The 19,947-nt window shown below is 43.4% G+C and overlaps 1 protein-coding gene across 2 annotated transcripts in view; it reads right to left on the bottom strand.

Annotated features, from left to right (window-relative positions):
- NELL2 (neural EGFL like 2) overlaps positions 1–19,947 on the bottom strand; it is a 258,773-nt gene that overhangs the window by 159,201 nt on the left and 79,625 nt on the right. For both annotated transcript variants that reach the window (XM_066591718.1, XM_066591719.1), the window contains exon 4: positions 392–565. In XM_066591718.1, the coding sequence (XP_066447815.1) occupies positions 392–565 (174 nt within the window). The remainder of the gene's footprint in view (positions 1–391; positions 566–19,947) is intronic.

Below are 19,947 nucleotides of genomic sequence, written 5' to 3'. Positions count from 1 at the left end.
TGGCTACATCAGGTAGTAGCTATGTAAGTAGCTTTATCTTTTACACATGCTAACATTTTGGCAATATAAGTGTGTTTTTCTAACAGTGGAACTGATTTATGAAAAGTGTCTAAAAGAAAAACGGTCTTTGTTGCTCATAGCAACCCGTCATAGAGCAACTATTACTTTTCAAGAGCACTTTGAGGATTAAAGCTGAATTGTGATTGGTTGCTGTGAGCAAAAAAGACAGTTCTTGCTTTAGACCATTTCATAAATCTCCCCCACTAGTGGAGAGACTCAATACATATGAATTTTTTTTAACACATGATAGTTTCAATATCTTCAAAATCTATAAAATGGTTGCCCCTTGGGTGGAGTCATACAGATAAAAAAGTGCTATATAGTTCCTTACTTGTTACAATCCACATGTAAAACCAAGTGAGAAGCGCTGATTGCCAAGGAAAATCTATGCCATTTGTCATCTGCCAAAATATAGGGAAATACTTCTGTCTGCGATCGATGACTCCCTGAGCGGTAATGTAATCTAACTTCATTTCGATGCCCACTACTTTCAAGCTCAAGATACCTGTGTGTCAAAAAATAACATAAAATAAGGAACAGGAAGATAATCAAACCAAAGAAATGAAAAACCATGTGTCATGGTTACTAGATATTCCAAGATACACAGTAAGTACAGTAATAATGAAATTTATTGTACTAATCTAAGCATTGCTCTTGAAATCATGTACAAATATGTCCTAACATTTTGTGTTTGTTAATATTTCCTTCTTAGAAATATTCATTAATTTATAATTTTACTATATATGAATAAAAAACAGTAAAACTGAATCAAGAAATGAAGGAACATAACAATTGGGTGACAATATACACTTTTTGTAAAAAAATAAATAAATCAAGCACCTAGAAGGAGTTGCTGTTTTGCTGCAAAACTCGATATGCAGTTACAGTTCAGACAGAAATGCAAATGATGAGAGTTGTCGTGTGATTAGATGAACGGTCTTACTACCAGAGATCCGAAAAGTGGCTTCACCCATGGCCTATAAAAAGGCTCTCAGAGGCTACTTGTGTGTAGTGACCTCTTTTTCCGCTTGTGTAGAGCTTGTTGACCACTACACATGTCTCTACCATGCAATCAAAGAGATTTTGCCAAATTAATAGAGTTTGAGAAGGGATGCATTATTGGAATGCGAGAAGTTGGATGGCCATATTAACAAATTGCTGGCCACCTGGGCCATTCTGACCAGACTGTTAAAGGGTCTGTCTCGCGCCGAAACGTTTTTTTTTTCCCCCCATAGGCCCCCCCCCCCGTTCGGCACAGGACAACCCCAATGGATGTGTTAAAAAAAACAAAACATATTACTTACCCGAATCCCCGCTCTGCGACGTCTTCCTTCTTCCTACTTCTTCCTTCAGCAAGATGGCCGCCGGGATCTTCACCCACGATGCACCGCGGGTCCTTTCCCATGGTGCACCGTGGGCTCTGTGCGGTCCATTGCCGATTTCAGCCTCCTGATTGGCTGGAATCGGCACACGTGATGGGGTGGAGCTACGATGACCAGCTCTCTGGCACGAGCGGCCCCATTCACCAGGAAGAAGACCGCACAGCGCAAGCGCGTCTAAAAACACCAGAAGACAGTGAAATTAGACGGATCCATGGCAACGGGGACGCTAGCAACGGAGCAGGTAAGTGAATAACTTCTGTATGGCTCATATTTAAGGCACGATGTATATTACAAAGTGCATTAATATGGCCATACAGAAGTGTATAACCCCACTTGCTTTTGTGAGACAACCCCTTTAAGACATGTTGGGACCAGTGGATGTGTAAAGACACACACACACAAAAGACAACTAGGCTCAAGAAGCTCTTGACAGTCCACCAATAGAGAGGATCGTCTCATCATCCAACAAACACCAGCAGCTCCAACTGTTTCATTGTCCACTATCCAGAGACAGGTGGTACCATCATTACAGACCACTGTGTCTGTCAGAACTATTTCCAAGTGCTTGGCTGTAGGACATCTAGTCTCACAGCACCCATTACGTATACTGCCTTTGACACCCACACACCATTGCCTCCATTTGCAGTGGAGTCAAGATCGATGAAATTGGATTGCTACAGAGTAAAACCGAGTTGTCTTCAGTGAGGAATCCAGGTTTAGTTTGGACACTGATGATGGCTGTGTTTGTGTCTGGAGACCTAGGAGTGAGGGCCTCAATCCTGCCTTTACTGTGGAACTGCACACTTTCCCCACTGCTAGTGGGATGGTCTGTGGGGCAATCACATATGACAGTTGGTCAACCCTAGTAGTGGTATGAGGAACAATGACAGCTCAACACTATGTTCAGGGCATCCTGCAGCCACATGTTTTGCCTCTTGTTACAAGGCTTTCAAAAGGCATTTTCTAGCAGGATAATGCTCGGCCACACACACAAGTATGTCACAGGAATGTCTCCACAACATTGTCACACTTCTGTGGCCTGTCTGGTCACCAGATTTATCAACCATATAACATGCATAGAACCATCTGGGATGCCACCTTCGACAGCCTACATGTTTGTATGATCTAGAGGCTCAGTTACAGCAAATATAGAATAGTATGCCGAAGGATGCCATATGGAAACTGTATGCCTCCATGCCCGTTCGTATCACATCTTGTATCCAAGCTAGAGGTGGTACAACAGGGTACTAGAGCCTCCATGCCCACCTGTATCACATCTTGTATCCAAACTAGAGGCGGTACAACAGGGTACTAGAGCCTCTATGCCCACCCGTATCACATCTTGCATCAGTTTTCCATAAAATATTTTTCTTTTACTCTGATATTGTAATGACTCCCTTATATTAACATTACAATCACACATAGTTTAATTAGATTCTGATAACTCCTTCTAGGTGCTTGATATATTTTGACAATGAGTATATTTGAAAACAGTCCTTAGCAACCCACGTGCATACAATATCAACTAACTGATAAATGGCACATACAGATAAAGAAAACCTTAACCTGACATTTAATGTGTAATGTTAACTCAATTTACAGCCTTGTAGTACATTGCAGTTGACTTATCAAGATGTGCCAGTCACATCCGCGTTAAGAGCCTATTTCAGAGGAATGTGAAAACAAAAATCGGGTATCTTAGCGCAACTCTCCAATGATAGTCGTACAACAATAGAATTAAATATCCAACTTCTCCTATTACTTAGTGAATTAAAACCCAGCAAAAATTAAGCATTTCGGGGATCCCAAGTGTTCTGGTTACACCAGTGGTGGACTGGTGCTGTGACACCAGGAGAAGCCCCAAGCTCCACAGCACTTTTGGGTCCATACCTCTGTAGCCCTAAATGTATCTCCCAGCCTGATTGATGAAGGGATTCATCCCGAAACGTGTATCTTTTGCTGGCTTTTAATTCACTAAATAAAATGTGAAATTGTATATTTCATCCTATTGTCTCATGAGAGAGTTGCGCTTAGATACTAGATTTTGGTTTTCGCATATCTAGTCCACCTACCATTGGTGGGTCTACTTGGTTAGTAGCACCTCCACCACCTACTTTTTATAACCCTCCTAAAGGCTGTTTGAGTCCTGGTCATACACATGTGACTCAAGTCTCTGACACTTTGTGTTTGCTCCACCCTCCTCTGCCGCCTGCAGACGGGCGCTTCGGATCTGGCAGCGAGGATTCTCGCCGCGGGACCCGACCCCAGCGCCTGCAGGGAGGAGCGCGTACTCACCCGCGCCCGGTGGCCCCGGCTCCTTCATGTGCCGGCTGCCTGGCAGCTGGTACATGCGCAGGCCAGAGCCGGTGGCCGGGTGAGTGACGTTTCTGTGCGGGGCTCTGCGAGCCCCGCACAGAAATAGGACATGCCGCGGTTTGTTTGCCGCGTGAGATTTCGCGCGGCCAAACCGCGGCCGTCTGCATAGGAGTGCGTATTGTAATGCACTCCTATGCAGGCTTTCAGTGGCGGAAATCCCGCCGCGGGATTTCCGCCCGTGTGCAGGCGGCCTAACACTGTGGTATTTTTGACAACAAGAATACTGAAGTCTATAGTGCTATACTGGATGTGTAATGTAGAAAGGAGGGTTGGGGGCGACTGGTAGCCTGTAAGTCTGTTTTCATTATGACTGAATTTGTGTTATGTTTCAGCAAGAGAAATCAAAGAACATCTTGTCAGAAATAAATCAAGGTTGAACTAACAAAGTAATAAAATGGAACAAAAATGTTAAACTAAAGGCAAATAAGCATTTCATTCCAATACCAATGTTCCTTCAAAGAGAAAATAATCAGCAAGGACACAACATGTTTTGTAATAGTGTGGTGGATGTGGGTGGATTAGTGTCCATATGGTGTTAGCACATTAAAGAATAAAAATGCAACGACAAGTATCCTTGGAAACATCAGAGCTAAGAAGCAGATCATTTTATTGATTATCTTGTACATTCCGCTGTGTTATTCTAAGCAGAACGCACTACTAATTAATTTGTACATTGGTGACTAAAGTATGACTTTTTAACATGATTTTTTTCTGTTACATGTAACAATCTCTACAATTTGTTTTATACAGTGTACATTGCTGTTAAAAATGTTGATGACAGTTATAAGATAATTTACATAACACAAGTAGAAGACTTATTAATACTACCACACATAATGTTACTGGCACATCAACAGAGATGAGCGAGCATACTCGCTAAGGCAAACTACTCGAGCGAGTAGTGCCTTATGCGAGTACCTGCCGCTCGTCTCTAAAGATTCGGGTGCCGGCAGGGGAGAGCGGTGAGTTGCGGGAGTGAGTAGGGGGGAGCGAGGGAAGAGAGTGAGAGAGAGATCTCCCCCCCCCCCTAATTCCTCCCCGCTCTCCCCCGCCGGCACCCGAATCTTTTGAGACGAGTGGGCAGGTACTCGCATAAGGCACTACTCGCTCGAGTAGTTTGCCTTAGTGAGTATGCTCTCATCTCTACACATCTGCATCTCCCTCCCCCTTCTTGTTCAGTCTTCAATAGACTCATTAACAGGTCACACACACCGTATTGATGAATTTTTTTGTAAACAAAAATCAACCGCTAGTTAGAACTGACTTTTTGGACCATGTTCTTAAATAAGTCCACTCGAAACGACATTCATGTGTGTGTGCAACGTGCGACAAGAAGCCTGTACTCTGAGTAGTTTCTAAGAGGTGGCCTAGGAGCCATGTCACGGTGGTGATGAGTGCAACGCTCTCTATATAATTATGCGCACAGATGAAGGTAGACAGCAGGATATGGTTGACTAATTGAATTAACTGAACGTAACACCAATGCCTGTATTAGAAGAGCTAGGTAGAGAAATAAGACTACAACACATATTTAAGCAAACTGCAGGCACAGTTTAAACTTTGATACATGGATAAACAAGCTCTGGGGTGGCAACACCTGAGATAAGGGGAAGCTATAGAGAAACAGACTACGACTGACAAAATAAAACCCCTGTCAATCCCAACTGACAGTTATTTGCTGCCTGAAACAGAAGCTAACATTCTCCAGCACTCACTCAGTGACTGTCTAGATATTCAGTGATCTTTGCAGCTTGTGACGCGGTGCCTGGTCACGCTGTTCAGTGAAGGAGGAATGGAAGGCATGGTTTGGAAGGATTTCAGGTCCAGTGGGGGATTGGTTCACCGCACACAGGGTTTCTTGCAATTGTCTATAAGCGTCTCTACTTACAGGACAAGCAAGGGAAGAGCCAGTGTGATAGCTTCACCTGACTGTGAACATCCTCCCCTCTCCTTCTCCTCTGCGTCTCCCTTTCTGACTGAATTCACTGACTGCTTCTCTCCACTCCTCAACTCTTTTATAATTTTCTTTTACAAATGAGGAGGAACTGGAAATCTTTCCGCCCCCTCCACTCAGGGAATTTGTATCAGCTCAGCCCCCTGCTCTCAGGTATCTTGTTTTTAGCTTGGCTGTGGTCATCTCCACCCCCTGACCAATCAGAGATCTTCTTTCCTCTGCTGGGTCACATGATCTCCTTGTTACTGAAGGTCCTTCCTGGTCCTACCATGATTGTATTGCTGTGACATTAACTATTTAGTTCCCTATCCTGACTCCATCTTCTTATAAAAAAAAATCCAGCATCACTACTTTTTTCTAAATGAGCTGTAATTAGGACAGTTGCTGTTGACTTGCAGTTAAGTACTTTTACTGTAGTATCACACTTCAGGTCACTACATGTGTCCAGATTTAATGTCGCCTAAGGGATTCTTAAATATGGTGAAAATACATTTATAAAATTTGCTCAATGATTTGTAATCTGAAAGATTGTCTGAGTCAAGACTATGTGGCCCAAGTCCACTGCTGATATCTAAGGCCAGTGATTAGCTGCAGTGGTCACATGTATTAATATCAACTCATTGCTGCAGCACTGCAAACAAAGACTGTAAAAAGTACCAGAGTGGTTGGATTTAACAGGTAATAGCCCTTTTACACAGGCTGATTATTATTCAGATTCTCGCATGCATCTTAAACAGTTGTTCACTTTTGAACGACTGTCTGTTAACTATGAATGGAGGTGGTGTGTGTGGGGGGTGGGGGTGTGGGTGGGGGGGGAGACGATCCCTGGTCTGTTTGCCCCATTTCAGCAGTGCTCTTGTGCTCATCTCATGTAAAAGGACCGTAAGTAATGCCTCTAGGCCAAATTTTATCTTGATCCCAGACAACTCATTTAATGATAAATAACCTTTATGTCATATTCACTGGTCTGCCGGTGCACCACTTAGGACCAGAATCACACCGTTTTGCTATGGTGCCATAGTAATTTTTATATCAGGAATATATTGTATTAAAATAATTAATGTGAAGTAGGGGGTGGTATTATGGCGCTGTGGTGACAGATGGGGTAGAGGCAGCACATTTTTCAAAATTAACTTTACTTAACAGAAGCAACTGTTTGAATTCTATCACTTCATAGGAGGGCTCATGATACTTAAAGTTTGCATTAACATCACGCATAACCAATAATTATTCAGGTACATGGCATTCTACATCTAGCAGTAGCAAGTCACCGAATCATCTTGGGCATTCTCTCAATTTGCCCAATATGGATGCAACACGAACCTTACTGCCTGTGGTCTCGACCTTCATTACCCCATTGGAGCCGTGTATCTTCACACAATACACCAAAAGTCATTGACGTCACAATCTACTTCAGGTCTACTCTGCTATACCAACTTCTCTCAAACTCTCTCCACCAGCAGGATTGCTGCGCCATTACATATAGTATAGTACTTTAGGCATAACTGGAAATAACAATATTTGACACTTTGTATGAAATAATTACAACACCAGCAACACACTCTTTTAGAACCATCATCGCAACTTAATATGCACAGTTCATAAGTAACAAAAGCACCATACACAACCTAAGAATTTGAAAACACTCCAACACTAGCGCCCAAGAAGCCCATACTCTCCAACACTAGCATCCAATAATTCCAGGCTTAAAGGGGTTGTCTCGCGGCAGCAAGTGGGGTTATACACTTCTGTATGGCCATATTAATGCACTTTGTAATGTACATCGTGCATTAAATATGAGCCATACAGAAGTTATTCACTTACCTGCTCCGTTGCTAGCGTCTCCGTCTCCATGGCTCCGTCTAATTTCGCTGTCTTCTTGCTTTTTTAGACGCGCTTGCGCTGTGCGGTCTTCTCCCCTTCTGCTCGGTCCGGCACGAGCGGCGTTCTGGCCCCGCCCCCTTCTACGCGTCATCGCGTAGCTCCGCCCCGTCACATGTGCCGATTCCAGCCAATCAGAAGGCTGGAATCGGCAATGGACCGCACAGAGCCCACGGTGCACCATGGGAAAGGACCCGCGGTGCATCGTGGGTGAAGATCCCGGCGGCCATCTTGGTGAAGGAAGAAGAAGGAAGAGGGAAGACGTCGCAGAGCGGGGATTCGGGTAAGTAATATGTTTTTTTTTTTAACACATCCCTTGGGGTTGTCCTGCGCCGAACGGGGGGCCTATGGAAAAAAATAAAAACGTTTCGGCGCGAGACAACCCCTTTAAGGATTCGAGTTGTATCAGCCTTTGTTTTACTATCCTATTAGCAGGCCTGCTGGTTCCTACAAAGCATGCACACAATACAGCTTTTAATGAGACTGAGCTCACTAACTACCCAACGCTGCATAAAGTCTTAATGTCCCTTTGGTGGGGCCTGATCTGTCGCATCAGCAGCACAACTTTGAACTCAACCTCTCCTTTGCAAATTGCTGCACTGGTATCTGCTCTTTGTGCCCTGGTCATCAGGGTCCTTTCAGTCCTGATCATCAGTGCCCTTTGGTAGCATTTCCCTGCGCTGCTCCACAACACTCTTCTTGCAGCAGCTTCTTCTTGCAGCGCGTAATGAGTGGCTGAGCTAATCAACTTGTAAGGGGGAGCATTGGGCATCCTAAGATTGGGCATGCATGCGTAAATGCAGGCTGCTCATTATTGCATAGGTGGTGATTGAATTTTGAAAATACACAGAAAATGTTTGCATTCTATGTGCTGAATGCAATGAGCCTAATTTATTAAGTCTAGAAACAGAGGATTGATAACAGAAGACGTCTACATCGTCCATCTAGTTCATCTCCTTCAATTTTTTTTACGCAGTTGTTATTTTAGCTAATGTTATTTAGAGTGTATTTACACAGGATGGTGATATGCTCTGAGGCCAAAACCAAATGAATATGATTTTGTGATGTAGTTTTAAGTCATGTGGTTTTTACAGGTAAAACATGTTAGAAACATGTTTAATGTGTAAAAGGCACACAGCCAAAAACCCTACTGCAAAGCTGCAACAGTGGGTGCCATGCAGGTTATTACTGCCTTGTGTAAATGCACCCTTATTGTGTATATTATTGCATCAATGTAGCATGATAAGCCATGGAGGGATGCAGAGATACTGTATGTGCACACAGATATCAGAAGATCCCCATTCAAGAACAGTACATGGACCCTGTGTTCTTGAATAGGTATTGTAGCACAGCGGGGGTTAAAGAGCACTCCAAACCGTCACTTTTCTTCTTGCTTGGTTTATTTACACAGTCTTTAACAGAAACATAAATACCAGGGTCTCCAGATAAATGGTAAATGATAGCAACAACAAAAGTCTCTGTTCATGTTTAACCCTCCTCAGTCCGGAGGTGACGCAGGTAAATCCTCAGCTGAGGAGACCATACAAGTCCATAGAGGTGCACAGACCTGTGGATGTCCAGGGCGCAGCTGGTCCTTATGCCTTCAATCTCTCAGGCTCTAGTCCAAGGGTAGGCATATCCCCTCCAGGGGTCCTGCTGCAACCAGGCAGCGCCTCTCTGCTCACACTGGAAGTCACAGAGAAACTGCAGCCTGTATCTCCCAGGCGCACACACCTCCCTCTACCTTCCACCTGTCTCCTTAAATGGCATGCTGGACAGGTGGTAAGATCTGGCCTGGAGTGAAAGAGGACCAGACTACCTCACAGAGGCTAATAATCTCTGTGACACATACCTTCCACTCCAGACCATTTCTCTCACCCTGTTACAGTATGCATACATCCAAGGCTGGCCTCATGGGCATGCGAGCAGTGTGGTCATACAGGGGGGTGCCTCTTACTTTCCTGAACTATAGGGCAGCAGTGAAAATAATCTTCCTCTCTCCTTCCTTCGTGGCATTCTGCACAGCAAGACAACAGGCAGTCAACGACACATGGCTGGATTAAAAGCTTCACCATAAGCACCAACTTTTTACGGAATTCATCTACTGGCTCTAGGCACTTTGCACTAGTGTCCCTTCCCTGAGGCCCTAAAAGTGGTTCTACCTTTGGCCAATAAAAAGGTTCTCGAAGGCTACTTGTGAGTAGTAAACCTCTTGTGAAGAGCTTGTTGACCACTAGATATGCCTCTATAATGCAATCAAAGAGATTTCACCCTGTTAACAGAGTTTGAGAGAGGGTGCACTATTGGAATGCGAGAAGCTGGATGGTCGTATAAATGAATTGCCTGCCACCTGGATTGTTCTGAACAGACAGAAGGTATTAGGACCAGAGGATATCTGAGAGCAGGCACACAAGGTGATCGGGCTCAGGATGCCCTCAACAGACCACCAGTAGAGAAGATCGTTTGTTCATTTGAAAAACAGGAGTAGCAACAAATGTTTTGTTGTATGCCGTCCAGAGACAGATGGTATCATCGTTATAGGCCCCTGCGTCTATCGGAACCATTTCCAGGTACATGGCTGAAGGACATTTAGTCTCACAGCGCCGATTACATGTACAGCCTTTGACACCCACACACTGTTTGCTCCGTTTGCAGTGGTGTCGTGAAAGATAAAACTGGACTGCTACGGAGTGGAACAAAGTTCTCTTCAACAACAAAATCCAGGTTTAGTTTGGGCATTGACGATGGCCGTGTCCGTGTCTGGAGACCTATGGGTGAGCATTTCAACACTACCTTCACTGTGGAGCTGCCCCCCCTGCTGGTTTAATGGTCTGGGGGTGCCATCGCATACAAGAGTTGGTCACCCCTAATAGTGGTACAAGGAACAATTACAGCTCAGTGATACATTCAGGAGATCCTGCAGCCACATAGTATGTTAATCTGAAGGGAGATGTGTTGTCTCTCACGACAAGGCTTCCAAGAGGCATATTCCAACAGGATAATGCTCGGCTGCACACAGCATGGGTGTCACAAGAATGTGTCTACAACATTGCCAAACTCCTATGATCTGCCCAGACGCTAAATTTATCGCTAATAGAACATGTATGGGACCATCTGGGACGCCAACTTTGACAGCCTACAAGTTTGTACAATCTAGAGTTACAGCAAATGTGGACCAATATGCCACAGGATACCATACAGAACCTGTATGCCTTCATGCCTGCCTGTATTATATCTTGCATCAAGCCTCCCTTCAAGTGTTCTTTTTTCCGCAACAAATTATGCTTTTGCTCTTATATTGTAATCACTCGATTATATCAACGTTACAATCACATATATAAAGTTTCATTTGATTCTAATAACTCCTTTTAAATTACATAGACTTCGGTACCCTTAAGACACAATTATTTGAGGCCTTGAGAATGTTGCTATTTTTTAAGTTTTTCCATCACCCCTTTCTTGGAGCCATAACTTTTTAATTTTTCTGTCGACATAGCTGGTTTTGCAGGACCAGTTGGTTTTTTTGGAGTAAGTATTGAAAAAAAAAAAAACATTTTAAGGGGAATGGAAAAATCCCAGCAATTCTGGCTTTTTTTAATACTTCTGTCTAGGATAAAGAACATAATAATACTATTGCTTGTGTTATTATAGCTATAGCATTATTCCTGGACAGCCTTCGCTTTGTTAGGACCAGAATGTCAGGCTTGCTAGAATAAGCGCTGCGGAATAAGTTGGTGCTATACAAATAAAGATTATTATAATAATGTTAAAAGGAGTTACCTTTCACACACAAGGAATATTCCACAAAACGCACATAAAGATGTAGCTTAATAATCATCTGCTGCAGATATTTGTGCTCCATACCCCACATGAATACATGCAGATTTTGGTGCAGAACTTTCTGCAGCTTAAGGGCTCAGTCAGACGGGCGTTTCTTCGTACGATTTGCGCATGCGTCCGGCGATTTTATAAAACCATTGTTTGCAATGGTATCGGACACATGAGCGCTTTTTATGCGCTCGTCCGATAAATTATAGAACAGAAATCGCAGATCGCACCTATCTGCGATTCCTGTTCTCTTCTCTATATGCGCTCAATGGGGCTGGCGGCAGCAGCGCCCACCCCATTGAGAACATATAGTAAACAAATCATTCTCCTCTGCCACAGCTGTAACAGCTGTGGCAGAGAAGAATGATGTTTGCCCAACGAATTCAATGGAGCCGGCAATACAGCCGGCACTATTGAAAGCAATGGGCTGCCGGCGATCGCACGATGAATTTTCGGGAAGGGCTTAAAGATATAAGCCCTTGCCGGAAATTCATCCAGAAATGTGTAAAAACAAAAAATATACTGTATATATACTCACCTGGTCCCGGCAGACGGAGTTCAGCTGCGGCCGGCCGGCAGTTCTCCTGAACTGCTCTGAGTAGTATTCAGCAGCCGGGGATTTAAAATCCCCGCCTGCTGAATGAGCTGCCTCTGATTGGTCACAGCCTCACCAATCAGAGGCAGCTCTCACTCACACCCATTCATGAATGGGTGAGTGAGTGCTGCCTCTGATTGGTCCCTGCACTGAGCCAATCAGAGGCAGCACTCACTCACCCATTCATGAATGGGTGTGAGTGAGAGCTGCCTCTGATTGGTGAGGCTGTGACCAATCAGAGGCAGCTCATTCAGCAGGCGGGGATTTTAAATCCCCGGCTGCTGAATACTACTCAGAGCAGTTCAGGAGAACCGCCGGCCGGCCGCGCTGAACTCCGTCTGCCGGGACCAGGTGAGTATTTTTTTGTTGTTGTTTTTACACATTTCTGGATGAATTTCCGGCAAGGGCTTATATTTTTAAGCCCTTCCCGAAAATTCATCGTGAGATCGCCCGCAGCCCATTGCTTTCAATGGAGCCGGCTGTATTGCCGGCTCCATTGAATTCAATGCGCTGGACAGCTCCGGCCCATTTCTATTGAAACGCGGCTAGGAGCAGATTTTTCGGGCGATTTTTTGGCCCCGGTCACACGATTTGCGGATGCGCATCCATCATGCGATCCGCAAATCGTGGCAAAAAACGCCCGTGTGACTAAGGCCTAAGGCCGGACTCAGACAAATGTATATCGGCTGAGTTTTCACGCCCAGCCGATATACATCGTCTCTCTCTGCAGGGGGGGAGGCTGGAAGAGCCAGGAGCAGTGCCCTGAGCTCCCACCCCCTCTCTGCCTTCTCTCCGCCCCTCTGCACTATTTTCAACGAGAAGAGGCAGGACGGAGCGGGCTAATTCTCAAAACTTAGCCCAGCCCCCGTCCCGCCTCCTTTCATTGCAAATAGCGCAGAGGGGTGGAGAGGGGGTGGAGAGGAGGCAGAGAGGGGGCGGGAGCTCAGTTCCTGCTCCTGGCTCTTTCATCCTCCCCCCCCCCTGCAGATGAGGACACCGTATATCGGCTTGGTGTGAAAACCGAGCCGATATACGGTCATCTGAAACCACTCTTAGGCATGTCTTGCAGAAATATTCCACAAGTGTGAAAGGTCCCTAAGAGTATGTTCACAAGGCATATTAACCACAGAATTTTCCGTGGTGATTTTCGCTATTAAAAGTTGCATTAAAAAACGCAGCAAAACACTTTTATGTGCGACTTTTGCTGTAAGAACCTATCTGTTATAAGACAAATTTATCAAAAAGTCGCACATTGTATGTTAAATGTAAAATGACATGACCAAGTGTAAAAAAGAAAATAGTCTTACAGCTTTTATAAGGATAGCTTCACACAGGCGATCGCAATATCGCTACGAGGAAATCGCAGCAAAATCGTATCTTTGTTCCTTTGATTTTTCAGCATCAGCGCTGCTTTTTCTTGCAAAAATATTGCTGCTGCTTGCGATTTCTGGTGCGAGTTTTCAGCACAAAAGTCAATAGGACTTTCCATTGTTAAAAATGCATCGCACGGAAATCAAAAGTTTGTGCGCTGCGATAAAGGAGGCTCCATAGGGAAACATGGGCGATTTAATAAAAAAAATAGAAAACACAAAACGCAGTAAAATAGGATATGTTGCAATTTTTCCGTGAAAATTGCGCGATTTTATCGCCCGTGTGAAACCACCCTAAATCTGGCACATGTCACTAAGACTAAAAAAAGACACATTACAGACCAAATCAAGGCTCATGAGCTTTCATAAATCTTCCCCGATGTATTTTTTCCTAGTCGAAAACAACAATCTATACTTAACTCATTTCCTGCGTCTGTATCCTTATACTATAAACTGCCTAAGTTTCAATCTTCCGCCTCCTCTCAACATCCTGCATGTAAGCTTGCTATCCTCCCACAGAAACAGAGATGAAAAACATTCAGTAATTGGAAAACATGATGTAAGTTGACGCTGAGGGCTACTGCAATTAAAGACTTCAAGTTTTTCTGAAGATATTTTGAACATGAAAGTCTTTTAAATGGGAAATCTTACTAAGCACCTTCAAGGACATAGCAGAAAACCGTAAAGAATAAGCATTTATTCTAGTTTTTTTTAACAGAGCTATAAAGTTGTATTTCCTATTTAAGCACAGTAGAAATCGCAAAATGTCCTTTAATATGAAACTCCCACTTTGAAAGCACACAAATACCAAGAGTTTCATAACTAGAAATTTCAAATCGCCGTTTTCAGAATAATTCCATTTAAAGTCTATGCTAGTATTCTATAAATGCAGTACAGACTGTCAAAAATGGTACATCTTCCTTGCTAATGGCTTATGAAGACCACTGGTGCGTAATCTGAAATCCATAAATCTTACATAACAATTTGAGTAGCTATAACCTTTATTAGATATGCACTAAAATTCCCTAGAAATACAGTATATAAAACTTATCAGGCTGACTAGACTAAATTGTGTCTTTCATATAAATATAGATCATGCGGTGCAAATCTCTGGTTCTCATCAAAACAATATATAAATAACAAACTGACGTGAGATGTTCAACCCATGGTTTGATGAACCATTCTCCAAGGTTAATGTTTCTGAGGGACCGTCATTTCTTGTAGGGAAAGTGGGGTTTAAAAAAGCAGGAACCAATGGACACTGCCCCTATTGTGCTCCTATTGCTTTCTACCTATAGACAGAGCTACTGCTCTGACAAGAGCGACCCCACTTCTCTATGGCTATCCATCACCTGTCTGCTATTACACCCTTGGCACAAAGTAATAAATTTCTGTCACCAGCTCCGGAAAGAAGGGCACAACGCATTTCCCCACTGGTTCTATGGTTTATCTAAGGGAGACAATGGTCCTGTTTTTGACAGTCACAGTACACAGTCCTGATATCCTTAGGATTTTCTGCTGCGAGGACAGTGTTCCAGTATAGATGGAAAAGAGTAGAAACGCAATACGGATAGTGTAAATTGGTTTCTGTATTTTTGAACCCCACTTTTCCATAAAATAAAAAAGATTTTTAAAAATTCAAATAAAAAAAAAGAACTTTTTGCGCACTTTTTTTCATAAAAAGAGTAAACTGTAGAATACGTCTTTGGTATACCCACATTCATAATGACCCGTACAAGAAATTTAATTTATTTTTTATCACACACAGTGAACACTATGTAAAATAGGCAAAAAAAAAAAAACAAGTACTGTTTAATCCATTTTGCCTCCTAAAAAAATACAATAAAAATTATAAGAAATAGTAAGAAAGTCACATATACCCCAAAATATTACCAATAAAAACTATAAGTCACCAAACAAAGAAACAAGCTCTCACAACTCCACTGATGGAAAAATAAAAAAATAAAAAGTTACGGGTCTCTGTATGTAGTGATGCTAAAAAATAAATAATTTTCCAAAAAATTTTTAAATTGTGCAGAAGTTGAAAAACCTAAAAGAAAATATATCATTTTTGTATCGCCGTACATGTACTGACATGCAGAAAAAAGTGATTTTTTAAATCTCATTTATAACACATAATGAACAGTACAAAAAATAGCAGTTGATGTGTTTTTTTCATCCCGCTCCCCACCAAAACTTATGAAACTTGTACTTTACATTGTATGCACTCCAAAACGGTAACAATAAAAACTACAGCTCCCTGCGCAACAAACAAACCCTCATATGTATGTTGAAAAATCGTTCTTAGGGTTTATTCACACCAGCGTATATTGGCCGTAGCCACGCTCCGCCCACTCCCATTGCTGGCTGCGAACAAGGGGTGGCGAGGGGGCGGAGCTAAGCTAATGGGGAGGAATGAGGGGGACTGCTGAGTCGGGAAGCGTATATTGGCTGGCCGTGAAAACACTGGCCGATATATGCTCATGTAAATAAGCCCTGAAGTAGAAAACTAAGTTGCATCCTTAGGGTTCTTTCACACAGGTAGAATATTTCCACTTCAAAGTCCGCAGGGCTAACTGCAGATTTTGATGTGGAGTTGAAAACAGATTTAAGCCATTTTCTTTCTGCATCAAGATCCACAAGTAGCCCTGCAGATTTTGGTGTGAAATTAACCGCAATTTTGCCATGCGCAATGTTTAAAATTCTGACCATATGAAAGGGGCCTTCGAGGGTTAAAGAAACACATTTTCTATACTGTGGCAATCTGCTTTGCAGAAAAAAATCTGTTTCTAAAATCTATACATTTTAATACATTTGTGTACACATTTACCATAAATTAAGTTTTCCTAACTTAAAAGTTCATATCAGCATATCAGTAATATAAACAGAACTGACAAGTCTACAAGTACCTACTGTTGCTAAAAATTTAATAGTAGCACTGAACATGCAATCTCCTCAAGCAATAGAACATGCAATTATGTTTAGTAGGATAAATATATGTGTAACAACAATAATAGCAACATAGTTCTGACTTCACACACTAATCTATACACCACAATCACAAGACACATGAAGGAGTAATTATTACTCAGAAGCAAAATGATCAACTGCGCTAGAAATACTTCATTGAACTGAATTAAAGAATAATAGACAAATGGGATTTAATTGTTATTCTTCAAAAAAGTACACCATTCCCTTAAAAAAGGAAACGTTTTAAGGAGGAGAAACAAGAGTTATTTAAAGTACACTTCCTGTTGTCATTTTTAGGGAGATTAATGATGATCACTTGGCAACCTAATAAAAGTGAGTTTTCAAGAACTGCAAATCACCTACATGTGACAGCAAAAAAATAAAAATAATGCTTTCAATTTAACTTGTATTACCAATAATCTGCCTTTTATCTGGTGTGGTTGTGCCATGTCCCCTTGTCAGTCCTCTTCAGTCGTTTGTGCATACGTAAGTGTTGCCTGTATTGATGTCACATGACAGCACACAACCATAGCATGAGGCAGGGACCCTGCCTCCATCATGATATGTTGTGATTGTCTACCACATTATAATTAATTCTTTCCTATTTATCACTTCCTGAATGGATAGCCTGGTAGGCTCATGTTTACACACAGTAGTCAATTTTACAAAGCCAGACTTGGATTAAAAAGTAGCCTTGGTATGTAAACCCCACATAAAATATCCCCCTTCATCTCATATTTCAAAAATAGCAACATGCAATGGAAATTTTGCATTAATTGGTCACGCCCCTCTTCACTCCCTTAAACATGTAAACCATACAGTCAACACAAAGAGCAAACTAAGGGCTTATTCACACGAGGAAATTTGCGCAGATAACTTACATGTGAAAAAAACGCGACCAATGGTTTCCTATAAAAATGTTCAGATGAAGGAATTTTAGCCGTGCAAAAAAAATAAATAAAAATCACATCTAAAAAGAAAGGACATCAGCAAAGTAAGCAACTGAAATTCTCTGCTGCACGAAAATATAGGTCTTGACCTATCTTTGGTGTGCAATGTGCAGGAGCCTTCATAGACTCCTATGGGAAACTATGCATGCCGGCCAGGCCAGCAAAGGAAGATGAAGGGATTCCCTCGCAGCAGGGATGGAGGGGTTCCCCTGCAGAGAAGATGGAGGGATTCCCCCTCAGTAGGGATGGAGGGGAACCACTTCCATCCCTGCTGCAGGGGAATCCCTTCTCCCCTGCAGGGAAACCCTCCATCCCTGCTGCAGCAGAATCCCTTCTCCCCTGCAGGGAATCTCTCCATCCCTGCTGCAGCGGAATTCCTTCATCTCTCCTGCAGGGGAACCTCTCCATTCCACTAGGGTGAAGGGGGTCCCTGGCGATGAAGGGAAGCCCTGGTGGAACTCTTTTCATCTCCCCGGGGGGCTTCCCTTCACTAGAAAGAGAGAGAGAAAGAGAGATGAAGGGAGTCCCCAGGGATGATGGGAACCCTCTCCTTCTTCGTGGCGGAGCTTCCCTTCACTGCAAAGAGAAAGAGAGAGGAAGGGACTCCCTGGGAGTTCCCTTCATGTTGGGGATGAGGGGACTTCCTGGGGATTCCCTTCATCTCCCCAAGTGTTTTCTTGATACAGCTCTTGACAGAAGTCCCTCGGATCTTACTCTTCTAAACACCACTAACACACTGATGCTTAGAGAGCAAGATTGCAAGGTAAATCACTCAATCTCGGCTGCTGCACTGTCATCAATCACAAAGATTACTGGGACAGAACTGCTCTGATTGTTTCCCCAGCAGCTAGCAGTGATTAGCTCCCTGGGAAGTCCTCTCATCCCTGTGAGGAAGGGAGCCCCCAGAGAGATGGAGGGGAGACACAGAAGGGTTGAAAGGAGTCCTCAGCAGGGGTTCCCTTTATCACTGACGGGCACTCCCTTCATCCCCGCCGGGGACTAACAGCAGGTTACAACCGGACATTCAGAGGGACTTCGGGACTGCTGCCACGATCTCTCTCTCGTCCCAAAACTCTCAAACAGCAGTACATTTTTTCCATCGCTCATCAGCGTTTTTTCAGTGCTGATACAGCAGCTCAGGACTGCAGTGCGAAAAAGTCGTTCATTCATGATTTTCACGCAATTTTTTTTGCTTGGCTATCTTTTTTGTGCAATTTTGATGCCCATGTGAACGAAACAAACAAAATCACACAGACAGGCTTCCATTTTACAGTTGAGGACATGCATGTTACCACTATAAAAGCACCAATAATACCACCACACATATAGTGATCAGACACTAGATCTACATGCACTCTCTGCAGGTTGCTGTCACACAGCAGACTGTACTAGTGAATGCAAACTGGTGCAACACATTTCCTGCTTCAAGACTTTCAATAATGAACCAAACAAACTACTAATGACAACCTGTCCGACTGTGCGTGAGTGACTTACATTATCTGCCCCTGATCACATGACAGTGACATCATCAAAGGTCCTTTATCTCCAGTGGGGGAGTTACATTTTCCACCCCTGATCACATGACTGTGACATCATCACAGGTCCTATACACACACGGCTGCTGTCCTGCTAGGTGTTCGTTAGTAATTTATAGGTACTGAGGCCGCAGGGGGTTTGTAGACCACCTGTAATCAGCACAAGGATGCAGGACATTTGATGATGGCACAGTCATGTGATAAGGAGCGAAGCATGTAACTCCCTCACTGGCGATGAAGGACCCTTGATGACGTCACCATGATGTGATCAGGGTGGAGCATGTAAGTCATTCACTCTGAATGAGCATCACCGTGATGTGATCAGAGCAGAGCATGATAGTGACATCATCACAGGTCCTTCATCTTCAGTGCTGTGCCGCTTCTGATCCCTGGTGTATGGGATGAACAATGTATTTAGCAGTGCCGTGTGTGATGTGCATGTAGCACAGCTTTGTTGCACACTGTGCCACCAGAAGCACTGGTACTATAATTTCCTAATAACTACTAGTCAAACTACTAACGACCACTTGTTAGTTAGTATGTGAGTGCTCCTGATACTCCACCCCTGGTGACATCATCGCTCCACCCCCTGGTGACGTTATAGAAGGTCCTACAACCTATATAAAACACAAAGCCTGACCAACAGAAGAACAACACAGTTAGACCTCTTGAAAAGAGGAGGACAAAAATAACAAAATGAGAATACAACTAAGCAGTTATTAACTCAGTGATCCTGACAGAAGACACCGACCTATCACCACCACAGAGATCCGGTGGGCTAAAGGACCTGTGGTGACATCACTGCTGTGGGAGGAGCCATTGTGCAGTTTGGTAAAAGAGATCTGGTGGGCTGAAGGACCTACGGTGACATCACTGCTTTGGGAGGAGCCATTGCGCAGTTTTGTAGAAAATACTGTATACTGGGTAAACTGACAGCAGCCACCAGGACCTGTGATGACATCACCATCATGTGATCACCTGTGGGGGTGGAGTCAGGAATCACATGAGCAGGGGTGATCACTGTATCCAGGAGTCTGGTGATGTGT

Source organism: Eleutherodactylus coqui, chromosome 2 (genome assembly GCF_035609145.1).
Source record: "Eleutherodactylus coqui strain aEleCoq1 chromosome 2, aEleCoq1.hap1, whole genome shotgun sequence".
Classification (NCBI taxonomy): domain Eukaryota; kingdom Metazoa; phylum Chordata; class Amphibia; order Anura; family Eleutherodactylidae; genus Eleutherodactylus; species Eleutherodactylus coqui.
The sequence above is the reverse complement of the archived record's forward strand: the minus strand, read 5'-3'. Positions and strand labels throughout refer to the sequence as shown.